This window comes from Pseudoliparis swirei, chromosome 22 (assembly GCF_029220125.1).
Source record: "Pseudoliparis swirei isolate HS2019 ecotype Mariana Trench chromosome 22, NWPU_hadal_v1, whole genome shotgun sequence".
NCBI classification, from domain to species: Eukaryota; Metazoa; Chordata; class Actinopteri; order Perciformes; family Liparidae; genus Pseudoliparis; species Pseudoliparis swirei.
The window spans coordinates 7,550,800-7,567,219 of NC_079409.1; the positions used below are offsets into that span (position 1 = coordinate 7,550,800).

The following is a 16,420-nucleotide window of genomic DNA, read 5'->3' on the forward strand; positions in this document are numbered from 1 at the left end:
TCCCAAGAGGACTTGCTTGCTAAGTTTCAAAAGGAAAGATGAGGAAGTACTCGAGTAATGACATAGTGACTAACATTGTTACAACATTTTCTATCTTTTTTACGTTGTTCCTTTCCTTGCCAGATATCATTTTGGTTCATGCAATTCTCTCTCTCTACTTTGCCTCAAGCGGTGTACAACAACAACAACATTACAGACCCTCTCAAACAAGTCCGTCCCAACAAACATACATTGAGTTTTTTTTACATTTCACACCATAAAGTCTGAAAGGCGTTTGAAAGCAGACCCAAGTACGCTTGTGAATGCTGACTTTTAGCGCCCCATAGTTCTGTGATGACAGATGTCATTCTCCATTGGCCTCGCTTTGTGAGCTTGTTCTTTGACTGTAAACCTGTCCTACCTGTTCTCCTACCCATTCCCTCCCTCTTTCCTCTCTCTCTTGCTCCCCCCTCACCTCCCTCTCTCTCTCTCTCTCTGTACTGTATGACCCATCCTCCTCCTTGCTGTTGACTTGTCATGACTAGCCTCAGGAAAAGTTGCCCTCTGTTAATGTTTGACAAGTAGGAAGAAGGGAGCTGGCCGCCATATCTCTGAGCAGTAGACAACACAACCACGCTTTCAGTTCTCCTTCTACTCGAGGGGTTGTTTGCTGCTCTGGGAAGGAATTACATCTTCAAATCTGAGGGAGAAAGACACAAAGAGGCCATGGGTGAGTCGTTGTTGTCGCTATTATCTTGAATACTTGGATTGAATTTGATGTTTGAATCCTCTCAGCCGTCTGTTAGCTGGATTCCCGGTGATTAAAATGATAAAAACAGAAACTATTTGCAAACTAATGAAAAGACTGAGTGTTTTTGAATCTGCACAAAATACAAATGATTTGTTTTGAATTTGGCACGCAAATGAAACTAAAATCACTGGTACATCGTATGGATGTCATTGCATAACTTTGCATAGACTGAGTGTTATAGGATAAGGGTCATCTTATGTTTTGTATGTTCTTTTTTGTTGGAAATCCCTCTCACGCTGGCTGACTTTCTTTCTAATTTGATGATATGTTCGACCATTAAAAACATGTTTTCACTTGTCAGGAATGATCAGCGCTGTTTATCTGTAGCAATCTACATTCCCCCCCAAGCCCTTGTCTCGTCTCCACTGGTTATCGCTTGGTCTTGGTTTTAAAATGTCACGACACATCACTTTTGAAGCGAGCAAAGAATCTAATTCTCTGCCCTATTTGCGGCGGCCTGCTGCAGAGGTGCTCGTGCTGATGGACTTCGAGGGCACCATGGGAGACGAGATGTCAGTGAGGATGGGGGACGTGGTCAAAAATGTCACCAAGGCCAGCGAAGAGGGATGGCTGCAGGGGGAGCTGAGAGGAAAGAGAGGGATCTTCCCTGCTAACTTTGCCACGGTTGGTTAACTCCACACAGCCCACAGCATTGTCCCGCTACTGTACGTGTGTGTTTATGTTTATCCACATAAAACATGTCTTGTTTTGGTTTTTCATTGCAGGAGGTGCCAGTCTATCTGATTGGGGAAGGCAAGAGGGAACCGCGGAGCATTCGAAAATGTACAACGCTAAGTCCAATACATTAGCGATTAATTAAACGCGTTTAAACTTGTATGTGTACACCACCTGGAGTTCTGCGTTCTTCAGTGGTAGGCCTATTATGTCAGTAAATCAGAAATGATTCAAGTATATTCACGTTATCCTGAGAAGAAATCTGCACACGCTGCAATATGAACCCCTCGTCTCAGCTTGCACTTTGACTAGAGTCAAAATAAACCAGGAAAATATGCGATAGTGCTGTTCAAAATCAGGTTGTTCTTTTGATTGTTACATTGAGCGTTTAAAATCCTTGTTAGTGTGATGCATACAATCGGCAAGACAAGCAGCAAGCAAGCATACTGTCCTAATTATGCGGTTTGAAAAGTGTGCAGATAGAAATAAACAGTCTTTGAAGAATTGGACATGTGCCATCATGTCCTCCGATCGAGCTAAACACACCATTAATGAGCTACAGATTTATCGCGAGATTATCAACTTTACATGTGGATGTGGCTCCTGTTTCTTTGTCTTTCTCCAGCGAAGAAGACGAAACCGACCAGGAAGTGCGAGGTAGCGTTTGCCTACGACCCCTTAAATGAAGACGAGCTGCAGCTGGTTGTCGGGGAGACGCTAGAGATCATCAGAGAGGTAGAGTCCCCTCTTACCGAATGCTCAAACACTCAAACAATGATGCTCTGTAAAGGAGCCAAAGCAAAGTATTATTGCATGTTAATCTGGGTGTTGGTGAAAGGTTTGCTCAGCCAATCTGCCCTGGGCAAATAAAAAGTGTTTTTTTCAAAGTTATTGATTGCTTGGGTGTTACATTCTCTTTATATTTAGCCGCCAGACAAATAACATCGTAATGGAAATGCCTGTGAGCTGATCTGACTAGTTCTGAGAATTTACATGGTTATTAAGTAGTCATAGATCTGAAACAGACCAATTGCTAAAACCCTTAACACAGCATACATTGCAGATATTGCAAAGGGTTTGTCACACCCATTCAACGCCAATATTGTCTTCTCACATCGCTCCTTGTCGTATTCCTTCTCACCTTTATAAAATCCACTCAACAGATAGAAGATGGATGGTGGATGGGGGTGAAAAATGGCAGATTTGGGGCATTTCCTTCCAATTTTGTCAAGGAAATTTTTGTGTCTCCTAAAGGTTGGTGAAGCCCAAACTTTTGTTTGTGCATGTAATCTAAAAAACAACAACAGTTTCATTCATCATTGGCTCTTTTTACAGACGGCAAGCACAATGAGGGCAAGGCCAGACCCAAGCTCACTGACGCAGTGTTCAACAAGGAGGTGTGTGAAGCAGAAGTAAAGTTCCTGACATGCATGATTTGTTTACCTTTGACTTAACGTACTTTTTGTCCTCATAAAGATATCTCAAAGGACAAGTGTGAGGAGCAAAACCAAACACGGTTAGTCATATTATACGTGGTAATTCCTGCTCTTTTACCTGAATGGTGAAGGGGTTGTCGGAGTCAAGTGGCTGATGTAAATCACTTCATAGCATAAAATATCCTTCATGGATCCAGTTTTATGACTTTTATCTAGTTCAGTTAGTCACAACCTCTTTCCAGTTCTTCTTTGAGTTGAAGGTGAAGGGCTAATAAGATTAGTCATCACCGTTAAAACCTCTGACTCTTGTCACGCATATAAAGTTTAGATAAAGTTAAAGGTTGGTAACCACTACATCGTCTACGTCTCCTCAGTGGTGGAGTGTTGCCAAGTCATGTTTGACTACAAGGCCAATACGGATGACGAGTTGGATCTGAAAGCAGGAGACGTCGTTGTTATCCTGAGAAAGGTACGAGAACCTTTTATTGTTGTTTTCTGGCATTGTTTCAACCCTGTTCTCCCATGATGTCATGCAGCAGATTCCTTCGGCTCTTTCCAAAGCAGCTGCAGGAGTATGGTATTGTTTACCCAGACAAACCAGTTGCGTTCACTGTCATGGGCATTCCACGGTGACACACGTGTGTTCTAGTTTCACACGCACACGTGACAGTTGCTCTCGTCATTTCAGAGAAGACAAGTGATTTCTGAGATAGCTTCCATGATAAAATGATAACAAGGCAGCCGTGTCTTGTTTGACCGGTTGGTAACCTAGTGTGCAGCAATTTGGCGTCCCAAAGGTCGGCGCCATGTTTGAGCTTCTGATGAGACCCTTTAATCTCCATCTGAAGGAAACAGAAGATGACGGCTGGTGGGAAGGAGAGCTAAACGGACGCTGTGGCTTCTTTCCTGATAACTTTGTCATGTTGATACCACCAATGCACGCTCAGCAAGTGAGTGGACTTAAACACAATCTTAAGAACATTCTTTCTGGACCACATTCTAGACTTGACAACTGCCTTGCGCTTTCATAAAACTATGAATATGCTTTAACCCTCCTGTTACCTTCACATTTACTAACATATTTTACCCTCGGGGTCAATTTGACCCCAGCAATTAAAACCTCCAGAAAATTATTAGAATTAATATTGTTTCCCAAGTTTAAATGTGAGATACTTAATGTTTGTTTGTTGACTACCTAAATAGCCCTTTAAATATATAAAAAAGTTGATATTTCTTATATGTTTGACAGTGAAAAACAGCCTGGGGTCAAATTGACCCCAAAGAACACCGACATTAAACATTGAATGGGGTCAAATTGACCCTAAAGGTAACAGGAGGGTTAAACATTGAATGGGGTCAAATTGACCCTAAAGGTAACAGGAGGGTTAAAGCAATTATTTTTCATTCTTTTGAAAAGTGCTCAAAATGCAAACTACATCATGGCAATTATTCTACAGTTGTGCTGTGTTTCTACGACTTTAACAAGTCTGCAGTGAGTCAGGATCGTCTCTCAGATCCTCCGTTTTGGAATTACTCACTGAAAAATCCCCGAGGTGGAAACAGTGTGTAAAATAGAGATGCCTTTAACTCACAAGGGGATGTACTTGCCAACCTGTTGAGTTTTCCGTTTCTCCTCCTCTAGTCTGGGATCACAAGCCAACCGCCTGCACGCAACAACAACAACACGCAACTCCCAGGTAAGAGGCGGACATGTGTGCTGATCCAACACAGCGACAAACGCTGTCTGACACGGGACAGGAGCCGGGCTTCACGGTTCAGTGGTCCTCCTCTGACTCATGGCGTCTGGCTGCAGCGGCGTTTGGCCTGGCAATGCACCGACTGCGATGGACTGTGTTTAAGCGGGCGGAGACACTGGCAGCTGTGATGTTTGGGTGATTTTCTCCTGATCAGTGGCATTATTTCAACGTGCTTCAACTTGAACTCTGCCCTTTCACTGGAGCATTTCCATTTCATGCTATTTTATACTTCATCACAATTTGTAAGCACATTCATTCTACAAAATTGAATGAACAGTGTTAGTTAATGGTTACTTTGCAGATTCAAACTAATACATACATTATGCTGAAATATTATATGAAGCCAACGAGCAGTCTGTTAATAAATGACAATGTGCCTCACCTCTAGTAGCAGAACAATTAAACGCTTCCACATCAATAAATAAGGGTGAATCAAGACTGCTCTTCCCGTCATTGATGACTTGCTCGTTGTAAAATTCCACTTTGTAAACACCTACTTCCTTAAGAGGCCAATCATTTGTGAAAAAATATTGAATTCACAATAATTTCATTGATTACGAAATGATCTGATTGCTTTTCACTAAGAAAAGTCCTCTCGCTGTTTATGGAGATCAGAATTGTATTTCTACAAAGTAGTATTGCCATCTTTCCTTCAGGAAAAGGTCTGAGTACTTGGCACACAATATTCTGAAAATAATAACCTCCATGGAATCCACTGTAATATCAGAAGAGTTTGTCCAAATACATTTAGTTTGTACACCGTGGTCATTAGAAGTAAGAAAATATTATTCTCAGTGTCTGTGCAGGTGATCTGGAGGGATCTTGTGATTCAGAGTAAATAATACTGCATTGTGACGTAGTCTATTATGACAAGAAGTATTCATCTAGTCACCTTGGAACGGCCGCTGAGGTTGGCAGACTGTTAGAATTAGTTTCGCTAGACATTGTTGTCATTGTTTCTAATCTAAGATTGAGTTGGTAATATTTATATTTCTGGGTGGTAGATTAACATTGTAAAAGTTGACTAAAGTTTCTAAATTAGGATTTGCATTGTTAATGTATTCTCAGTTATTGCAACCAATATTTGATTTTACATTGGCAATAACAACAAAAAAAGCCTTTGAAACCAAAAGGTAGAAGTCAAATCAGCCGGATGTGGCTTCCTGTGAACGTTCAGCTGAGGAGTGCAGTCTGCGGCGCAAGTTGCACATTTTGCAAAAACGTCTATTTGAGAAGTTTAGATCCCCAACGCTCTCCTCGATCGGAGATTTAATATGCATGCTCGACAAAAACATCTACGGGTAAACAGGCAGGGGAACGTAATCCTAAATCAATCAATGTCACCTGAACTCACTGAATATCAGCACAGTCTCATTCTGCCACCACATTACGCTCATTACAACAGTTGCCACACAGTATCACTCACAAGAATTTAACAGGAAGTCTCAGACTATAGCGAGATGGGGGGATGGTTAGAGTGGTCATGTGACACCGTTCGGGAGTCTTGGAGGAAACAAGAAGGTGGGGGGTGGGGGGGAAGAGCTCTGTCACAGAGATTTTCACAACCAGCACAAGACGCAGCTTCAAGAGCTGCTATTGCTGTGTGGATGGTTTTCTTGAGAGGGAATGTTGCACAATGCTTTGAACACTCAAGGTAGGCTTCTTCCTGTGTTCTCATTCGCTCCATCAAAGAATACTACTATTTTTGTTATTTTATCTATTAAAAGTTTGTCTATTTTAGTTGTTTGTAGTTTTTTAGGGCTTTGCATTAGAGCAGTTTCACTTCGTCTATGTATGTATGGAGCAGAGTGGTAACCAGGCTTTTCAACATCTTCTGCTTGAAATGAGCACTTAACTTGCATGTGAAACAGGAATCTCTCAGACTGTATGTTTGTCTATGAGCTGAGTCAGAGTGACAGTTTCTGATGAACTTGTTGACACCCTGCTGAGGTGCTCCTGCTGCAGGGCAATTAGATACAGCTGTGACCTTGTGTGCGCCGACTTTGCCTTCCCATGCAACTGATCATAAACTAGATCAGTGGCATTTTGTTCTCCACCACATTAAAACCATAATGCTGTCTGGGGTAAACAAATGTGAATTATGTGGTGACTAAAACTTACCAGTGGCTACAGCTCTCCTACGTTCATCACCACTGAAAACAAATAGATCTGAACATTGAGACGTCAAAGTGTGTAGGAGCATATAGGAGCCTCACCTGCATGTGAAAGTTAACTTTGATTTAACAGCAGCAGATTTGCTGAGCGTGCATGCTCTTTGTTTTAGTAACAACCTGCTTTGTATTCATATGGTTACCCACAACGACACCTGCAAATACACGGCCGTTTGAGAGTCCTCAAAGTAGTTGCTGAGAAACATTGCTGGCTGCGGAACTCAAAGTGACACACATTATATATATATATATATATACACTACCGTTCAAAAGTTTGGGATCACCCAGACAATTTCGTGTCTTCCATGAAAAATCACACTTTTCTTTATCAAATGAATATAAAATATAGTCAAGACATTGACTAGGTTAGAAATAATGATTAATATTTGAAGTATTAATTTTGTTCTACAAACTTCAAGCTCAAAGGAAGGCCAGTTGTATAGCTTATATCACCATCATAACTGTTTTCAGCTGTGCTAACATAATTGCACGGGTTTTCTAATCAGACATTAGTCTTCTAAGGCGATTAGCAAACACAATGTACCATTAGAACACTGGAGTGATAGTTGATGGAAATGGGCCTCTATACACCTCTGGAGATATTTCATTAGAAACCAGACGTTTCCACCTAGAATAGTCATTTACCACATTAACAATGTATAGTGTGTATTTTTGATTAATGTTATCTTTATTGAAAAAACAGTGCTTTTCTTTGAAAAATAAAGTCATTTCTAAGTGATCCCAAACTTTTGAACGGTAGTGTATATATATACAAAGTACTTTAAATACTTTTGATATTACATCTAAAGTGCAGCTGTGTTATTGACATACCAATTAAAGGAAACTTTGTAATATTGGTTCATTCACTTCTGCTTTCTCAGCGAAGACGGAGGCCTCCGCGATGGAGAAAGTCGGTCCAGCAAAGACAAAAGGTATAAATGCCACTGGCTTTTATTCTAATTAGAATAGAATACTGACACATTCTTTACCAATTTAATTACCCAGGAGTAATGTGAAGCATTTGCTTTACAGATGACAAACCAGAGATTAAGGACCTGAGAAGTAATCCTCCAACCAAAGTCAAGCTGCTATCCTTCAACAAGCCCAGTCCGCCTCCAGTCAAAGGCAAACCCAACACGGTGTTACCCAAGTGAGTGACGCCAAGGCCACATGCACAATGCTGATGTCGTGTCTCACGACTAATCCCCCATGCGAAACCACTAAAGAGTTACTCAGTAATATGGATTCCAAATCAGAGTCACGATTAGTGATTCATTTGCAGCCTGTCCAAAGTAAAGGGCCTTTAGGAAATGTGAGTAACACTCTCTCCCCGTTGGTCTGGCACCGGGAGCAGAGCCTCTTGACATTAAAGGTTTTGGTTGCCGCCACCAGTTGCCATGGTGTCCTTAAAGAAGAATGCCAGGATGCCCAACCTTTAGAAGCTCAGTGGAAACTCTGGGATGAGTGAGAGCCGGCCTAAACAGACGAGAGCGGCCCACTTCCTGTTTCCTGAGCAAAGCACGAACGGGCACACGCACAAAATAAATGGGAAAACATAAACAGTCCTGTTTTTAGGAGACTGCTAATGGAGGAATAGCTTTTTTTCTGAAAATAGTTTAAAGGCCACACCTTTCAAGCTTCATTAAGAATCATTTTTTATTTGGACAAATCTTCCCGTAAGTCAGATTTTTGATAAACCTTATATCAGATGTTACCAATGCATAAAAGGTGATTAAAGATGAGTTGTGACTCGGGGGATCTGTCACGTGGAAAACAGAGCTGTGAAAGTGAAACATGTGCCAGGGCAGAATAAGACAAGAGACTCCAGCTGCTATTCTCTGCACCTGCACACATCAATTTAGAAAACTAGAAAACATTTATGTTTTGTTTCCTTCTTTTGAAAAGGTTAACTCTACAGCAGATGTGTGCAGCTACAGGTGTCATTCCATAAGAGGCGGTCATCTTTTTCCATCTTTCCCCGCTTTTCATTTTCCTGCAATCCAAAAAGTTGACATGAATTCAAAATTGTTTTCAGCAGAACCAACGGCGATGCGGCTCCGGCTTCGCCGAAACAACTGGAAGAGGGAGAGACCGACCAGTTTGACGGATTGAATGTACAGAGTGATAAACTCTGCCACCCGACAGCAAACAGAGCCAAACCCCCGCAGAGGAGACCCCCATCAGGCCTGGTTACGCCAGCACAAGTATGTCCACGTCATGAAACAGCCAAGTGCAGAGTTACATAATGAACACGTAACTGAGGCAGGAACCACAGACAACCTGCCAAACCACGTCGGTGGTGCTTACCCTCGCTTCAGTACACGACCTTTGCAACTTGAGATTATCTCTGCGACAAATGGGAAACTCCCTACTTTCCTTTTGTGCATTCTGAGGGCTAAGTCCACACTTTCTTAAAATGGAACTGAACACATTAATGGTAATTGTTAGGACCATTTTGTTGTTTGGTAGCATGATATATTTCCATTTCCAGTACGATAAATAATATGATTTATTTCACAAACTATGGCGTTAGAGGAACTTCCTAGACTTCCCCATGTTGCCCAGACCTTTTGAAGTCTCTTGCAATGATTCCCTGCAAATGTGTTTGAGCAACACAAAGTCCCTCGTGACCGAAACATCACACATGACCACTTCCCACTGACAGCAACACGTTTGGGCCTGAACTTAGAAGTTCATTACAAATAATTAAATGAAGGAATTCATTCCCTAAACTAAAGGATCATTTTCCGGCTCATTGGCTGCTCAGAAGACACATGAAGGGGAGTGAGAGTTCTTAAGGTGGGGTGCGAGGAATGATTATGAGCAATGATTGTCATAGCTTATGCTCCTTTGCAGGCTCAAGGGGCCGCTGACCAGACAGAACCAGAATCATCCTCAAATAAGACGGAGAAATCCCCGGGTTTGCCAAAGGTTTGTGACATCGACTTCCTTCTAGATACAACACAGCACAAGTGTTTGTTTCTTATGATGAAACCTCACACAATATATATGATTTTCGTTGTATATCATTTGACATTTCATTTGGATGCATGGATATTCAATCATAAAGCAAATTAAGCTCAGTGGTCTGAGACTCCTCAATTAACACGTCCCCAAAATCTCCTGCCATCGCACGCAAAGTCGGATCATCGGTCTCCGGTTCGACCGGCACCACCAAAAGCCGCGGATGACAAAGCCGTGACGCGTAAAGAAGACGCAACTGTGGAAAGCCTGCAGGCCGAGATCAAACAGCTGAGGATGGCTCTGGAGCTGCTGGAGACGAGACAAGAGTGAGTGCCACCTCTTTTTAATAACGCGGGTATGTTTAAAACCTGAGCAACTGATTCAGTTTCGCTGAGAGACGTTTAAAAATAATAACATTGAAAAACGCTTCAGTCATCTGCACTCAAAAAGAGGGAATTCTTCGTAACATTCATCCTCCTTAACGGTTTCCACAGAGCCTGCTAATTAATTTAAGTGATATTTGTGGACACAGGAAGTAACTAATCAAAATATGTGAGAAAAATATAAACTGTGCTCTAATCAACCAGAAAAAAAACCTTTGCATCAACATCACAGAGGACTTGTTGCTAAACACGAGCTACGCTGTGTGCAGTGGTAGAAACACGTTCTCATCGCAACTGAACTTTTGAAGCCATTCAGAACCATCGCCAGGCGATTACAGACAGAGGAGCTCTAAAAGGATATTTACAGGGTTTTATGAAAAAAAAGCTCTACAAGATCTACATTTCTGCTTAACAGCATGTTGTGAACAAATATAAATCTGCTTAAAACCCCCCGAAAAGCTTCACTCTGCAGTTATGTGTGTTAACCTCCTACTCCATCATATCTATTGGTTAGACCAGGGGTCAGGAACCTTTTTGACTGGGAGAGCCATAAAAGCCAAATATTTAGAAATATATTTCATTAAGAGCCATATAGTATTTTTAACGTATAATAAATTATTCCCGATGCGCGGACTCTGTGGCGCGCGAGACGGCGAGCCGAGAAGTGTTAACGCGACACGTATAGAGACAGAATGACATGCTGCTGTGTAGAGAGGATCAATAACAGACGTTTAGTTTAATAAAAGAACAAAGACGTCTTTAAGAAAATGACCTTAAATGACTTCTGCTGTAATCTGGCGCGATAGAGAAAATTACAGGGGGGCAGGCGGATTTTTTAATTTTTTATTCAAAATTGTCTGGGAGCCATATGCCGTCACCGGAAGAGCCATATATGGCTCGCGAGCCATAGGTTCCCGACCCCTGGGTTAGACAGTTGAGTGGCATCATGCCATCCTCCGTATATATATCTCCACTCGTCTGGAACCTGAAAAGAGAACCATTCAAAAGCTACTCGGATGGCGTTATCAGTGTTTAATGTCGTACGAGCACAGTGCAGTGACGATTACACACACACACACACACACACACACACACACACACACACACACACACACAGACACACACCTACACACACAGATAGTTAATGATTCAATGAAGACAGATTGTACAATCCGAGAGTCCCAAAAAGCAGTACGGTAGTCCGGTGAGAGGAAAACTAAACTAACTCTGTGCGATAACAAGGAAGGAATGAAAGATGAACGGACAAAGAACAAAGGCGACTGAAAAGGGATAAATAGAGGGCGACTGATGAGGGAGCAGGAACAGGTGAGCAGGATGTCTGGTGACGAGAGGCGGGTGAAACTTAACACTGGGCACATCATGGGGCAGGGAACTTCAGAATGAGAACAGCCAACAGACTCAGCGAAGCCCAAGACCACGACACAACACACTGAGCCCTATGACGTACAGTGTTGTATTCAAAACTGCAATCACTGATTTTTTTGTTTGGAGAGAGGGGAACAAGTTCAAGTTCATCACTATATTTTAAGTTGATCTGACACTTATTTACATATCCATTAGTTATAGAACAATATTGGTATTTATGTGGAAACGGGATTATGACCATCTGATGAATGCACGTTCAACATTAACTCTCTCCCCAGACAGAAAGACACACATGGTACATTATTATTATTATAAAAATATTTAATTATAGCTGCTTTAAAAGGCATATTTAAAACGATTTTGTACTACTATTAGATGGATGAGAATATTTCTGTTTTACTGTGATACATCCCCACTGTACATGTATAATTACCTTCGCATTGAAAATGCGGAAGGCAATGTTTTGATCGCCGTGTATTTATTTATTTATTTATATATTTATTTATTTATTTGTATGCGTGTTATTCGCATAAGTAAAAAAGTATTAAACCGAATCGCATGAAATTTGGTGGGATGATTGGTTATTATCCGGGGACCATTTGATTCGATTTTGGGATCGATCGGGTCAAAGGTCAAGGTCAAGGTCATGAAAAAGTTCAAAATCTTCTTGAATCGCATGACATTTGGTGGCATGATTGGTTATTATCCGGGGACCATTTGATTAGATTTTGGGATCGATCGGGTCAAAGGTCAAGGTCATGAAAAGGTCAAAATCTTCTTTTTACCATAGCACGGTCAATTTCTATCCAATTGGCATGCAACTAATGCCAAAATGTTCATAATTCAATGCCCAATCTTGTGATATGCGAAGGTATGCGCTCTACCGAGTGCCCGTTCTAGTTACTTTATTTATTCATATGACTTGACTGGTCGTGTACATCTTGACCTGTTTAGACCAACCCATGACTGCAAACTCATCATTTGTTTCCATCTCTTTTGATCAGCCAAGACATGCAGGAAGTGAGAGAACAGCTGAGGACGGAGGGAAGCAAACGAGTGGCACTGCAGGTCAGTGAGGCGTGCCCGGAATTTTGCATGCATCACACTTCATGCCCTCGGCATTCTGCCCAGAGATAAGAAGACAGAAGCTGTGGTTCTTAAGGTCGTGACTATAATGAATTGTTTTCCTTGCAGGAGGAAGTACACAGTTTGAGGAAGAAATAATCCCAACACACACTGGGACTGAGCGGCCGGTCTGACCCGGTGCCATGTGGGCTTGCACACTGCAAATTTAAAACGGGATAAAAAGGTGTCTGGCATGAAATGGGGACGGAAAAGATAAGCTAGCTCTCCCACTGCAGAAACACGAGCAAGGGCTAAATTACAAAGTGTAGTTGGATTTAGGATCAAACTAATCCTGCACTGGACTGGAGAAACCTATTAATTTAAATAGACTTTTAAATGATGTACTGTTTTTTGTAAGTTTTTTACATATTTGAATGCTGGAAATGACAAATGTTGGTTATTTGGCGGTCACTTTGTTGCAAATGTATCTTTTACATTGTTCTGTTTCTATTTTCACCTCTATTAACTTGACTTTTGGTTTTAATGTAAAATATCGCTGGCGAATGTTGCAGGTGAGAGGGAGGCCGGGGTCAACCCCGGACTAAGCGGCTGAACATGTATGGATGGATGTTTTTACTGTACTTACATTAACACATACCCTGGCAACATATGTCAAATGTGCATCTGTACATAAGAGGAAATATTAAAATTCTGTAAAGACTTAAAATATAATTGTACGTCCTCCAGAGGGGCACAACTGTCTATCTAACGCATGGTTTGACGTGGAGGTGATTTTCTACAGCAGAGTGTAATGCTGCATCAATCCACTGGGGGGCACTGTGTGACTATTCTACATACAGAGCAAGGTTAACCTTTTCAGTGAATGCAGGATTGGTGGAAACGATCATACAATAGTGACTTTACATGAGAAAACATAGAACGTATATCCTTTATAATAATAAACATGTTGTTGAGATGTAAGAAAATGACTGATGTTAATGCATACTCCCTTTATGATACAAAATACTTTCAACAAAAATGCTGTAGAAACTCTTCATGTTAAAACAGTTTGTGGCCAGATGCATTTTCTGCAGTTAAGTGGAAAAGGCATCCTGTGTCACTCTGAGAAAAACTGACTCACTCTGAAAAGCCTCGACTTAGTGATTCATCGCAAAGAATGTAGAGAAGGCGGGAAGAGAGTTATAGAGAAATAATTTTCACCAGAGGGAGAGACATTTAACTTGACAACTGGTCAGGAGTGTAAATTTGGTTTTGCTACCAAATAAGGGCAGTGGTGGTGGTGGTGATGGTCTGTTCCTGTCTAAGCCCATTGTAGACCACATCTGGACCACATCTGGAGCCCATCGGGGACCGGGTGCTTTTGAAACGTCCATGGGAACATACTATTTTTAAAACTGTTGAATAACGGCCATGAATAAGTTCACATTCCCTCTTGGACAAGGGGTGAAATGAATTAAACTAAACAAAGAATAAATTGATATTGCTGAATTGCAAAAACAAGATTTGACTATTTAATGTGGGACCTCTACAAATATTCAATAATGTCAGCGATGACGGCTGCTGCTCAGACAACAGGTTATATATTATGATGCACCATTTGACTCCCTGCATCGGGATACATGAAGAATGTAAGACAAGTAAGTCGGAACTGTTGGGAAAACTGAAAACTGAGTGTTGATAACTGGAGCAATTTGAAATTCAGGAGGTCAAATACAGAAAAAAAACCTCTGAGTTAAAATTAGAAATGGAGAAAGAGGAGCTGAGCCGACAGAGAACAGTTCGCCTCTGTCAAAGAAAAGAGCTCGATGCATCATATGCATGACCTCATGGGGAAATGGAAATAAATCAGCAGCATATTAAAGAATCCTTTTAAAAGGGGATTCATAAATCACAAATGCAGTGCCATTTTAGACTCAAATAAACTTTAAATGTGGGCATTATAATAAAATGAGCTTAATTAAAGCAGTGGACAAATAGCATAAATGGAGCTTTATGCGTTATTATCTGTAAAGGCTGGTTTCTGGAATTAACCAAAGAACCACAAAAAACATCTGTACTATATGTTCGTCTTTGCAGGGATCTTTTTCTACACTGTTGTGGTTCACATTTATGGTTTTCCCCAACTGGAGTTCCCCTCATGCTGACGCTCACTTAATTTAATTGATGCATTGTTTCATAACCGTATAATTACCATAAGCTGAAGACACGTTGCTTCTTGCGTATCGTGATTACATCCTGTAAAAAAAAAAAAGAGACCATTCAAAAATATTGAGTCCTGGGTTTTAACTCGAGTCCTACGAGTTTGAGAACAGACGTCGTTCACAAGAGGTTTAGACAAATCGAATTTGCTACTTCAAAGAGTCCACACCATCAATGCCTCTGATTTAGGCGTTTGACCACATGAGAGGCTTTTCCAAGACCTCAACAGAGAGGACTTTGCTGTGGGCTCAATCCAAAAGGCGAACCCGAGTGCAGCCTATTGCTCCTCCAGTATAATTTGAACTTTGAGGATAACTCCGGTGGAAGCAATTGGCCGGCCTCCATCTCGAACCTTCCTCCGAGCCACACCACACCAGTTCCACCGCCTCCAGGTTGGCCAGCAGAAAGACTCTGTGGACACGTGCCGAACACTGATGTGGACTTTGTGTGTTTTTCCTTTTCTGTGGCTTTACTGACATGCCAAGAATGCAGACTTTCACTACTTTGTACAAACCACCAAACCATTGAATGTGCAGGAGGAAAGACGGAGCAGGTCACCAAGGTTCTGTCTCATGTGCGACAGAACTTTGGCAAGATCAACGTGGCACCTGAGTTCAACGAGGAAGACTTGGTTCCCGTGGAGATGCCTGAACTGGAGCTGTCTGACCTCTCTGGCTCTGATGGCGAGGAAGGCAGTGAAGAAGAGGAGGGTGGCGAGGGAGATAGAAAGACCGAGGACGCCGAGCCCACTACCTCTCAGACTGGCCAAGCAAACGTCAACAAGAGTTCACGGCGGGTGATTCGTGAGCTGGACGAGAAGATCTCCAAGTACAAGCATTTCCTGGACAGGGCCAAGTTCAAACGCTTCTCTGCAATCTGGTTTGTCTCTCTCCTCCAAACCTCCATTTCCTTTGTTTTGCCCCAATTTATTTTATCATGAAGTTGTAAGGCAGAGAGATGCCAGCTGGCGCATTGTAGGTGGTTCGTGCTAACCAGCATTTAAATCCTTTAAAGATAAGCGGTCTTTTTAACATAAATCTCTAATCAGTGGCCTGTTTCCATAACTTCTCCATGTCTTTGTGTTCTTTAATCTCTCGTATATATATATAAAATACACTACCGTTCAAAAGTTTGGGGTCACTTAGAAATGTCTTTATTTTTCAAAGAAAAGCACTGTTTTTTCAATAAAGATAACATTAATAAAAAATACACACTATACATTGTTAATGTGGTAAATGACTATTCTAGGTGGAAACGTCTGGTTTCTAATGAAATATCTCCATAGGTGTATAGAGGCCCATTTCCATCAACTATCACTCCAGTGTTCTAATGGTACATTGTGTTTGCTAATCGCCTTAGAAGACTAATATCTGATTAGAAAACCCGTGTGCAATTATGTTAGCACAGCTGAAAACAGTTATGCTGGTGATATAAGCTATACAACTGGCCTTCCTTTGAGCTTGAAGTTTGAAGAACAAAATTAATACTTCAAATATTAATCATTATTTCTAACCTTGTCAATGTCTTGACTATATTTTCTATTCAATTTTCAATTCATTTGATAAATAAAAGT

General features: G+C 41.3%; 1 protein-coding gene across 2 annotated transcripts; it reads left to right on the plus strand.

Annotated features, from left to right (window-relative positions):
* The first annotated feature begins 547 nt into the window (after positions 1 to 547).
* Positions 548 to 13,613, plus strand: sh3d21 (SH3 domain containing 21). Of its 2 annotated transcripts, none has more exons than XM_056444548.1 (17): positions 548 to 709; positions 1,257 to 1,414; positions 1,516 to 1,573; positions 2,091 to 2,200; positions 2,629 to 2,719; positions 2,801 to 2,862; positions 2,942 to 2,981; positions 3,276 to 3,370; positions 3,750 to 3,851; positions 4,544 to 4,598; positions 7,711 to 7,761; positions 7,862 to 7,979; positions 8,868 to 9,033; positions 9,686 to 9,760; positions 9,971 to 10,119; positions 12,567 to 12,630; positions 12,757 to 13,613. In XM_056444548.1, the coding sequence occupies exons 1-17, from the start codon at positions 706 to 708 to the stop codon at positions 12,784 to 12,786; spliced, it is 1,428 nt and encodes a 475-aa protein (XP_056300523.1). In that variant the 5' UTR covers positions 548 to 705; the 3' UTR covers positions 12,787 to 13,613. The 2 variants fall into 2 exon arrangements, with proteins under 2 accessions (XP_056300523.1, XP_056300522.1); XM_056444547.1 differs by having other exon boundaries at positions 550 to 709; positions 8,865 to 9,033.
* Positions 13,614 to 16,420: the final 2,807 nt, after the last annotated feature.

Excerpts from the sequence above, each read along its gene's own strand:
- sh3d21 (XM_056444547.1), top strand. Across the intron at positions 2,720-2,800 it reads AATTTTTGTGTCTCCTAAAG|ACGGCAAGCACAATGAGGGC; the intron begins GTTGGTGAAGCC and ends CTCTTTTTACAG. Across the intron at positions 3,371-3,749 it reads TCGTTGTTATCCTGAGAAAG|GAAACAGAAGATGACGGCTG; the intron begins GTACGAGAACCT and ends CTCCATCTGAAG.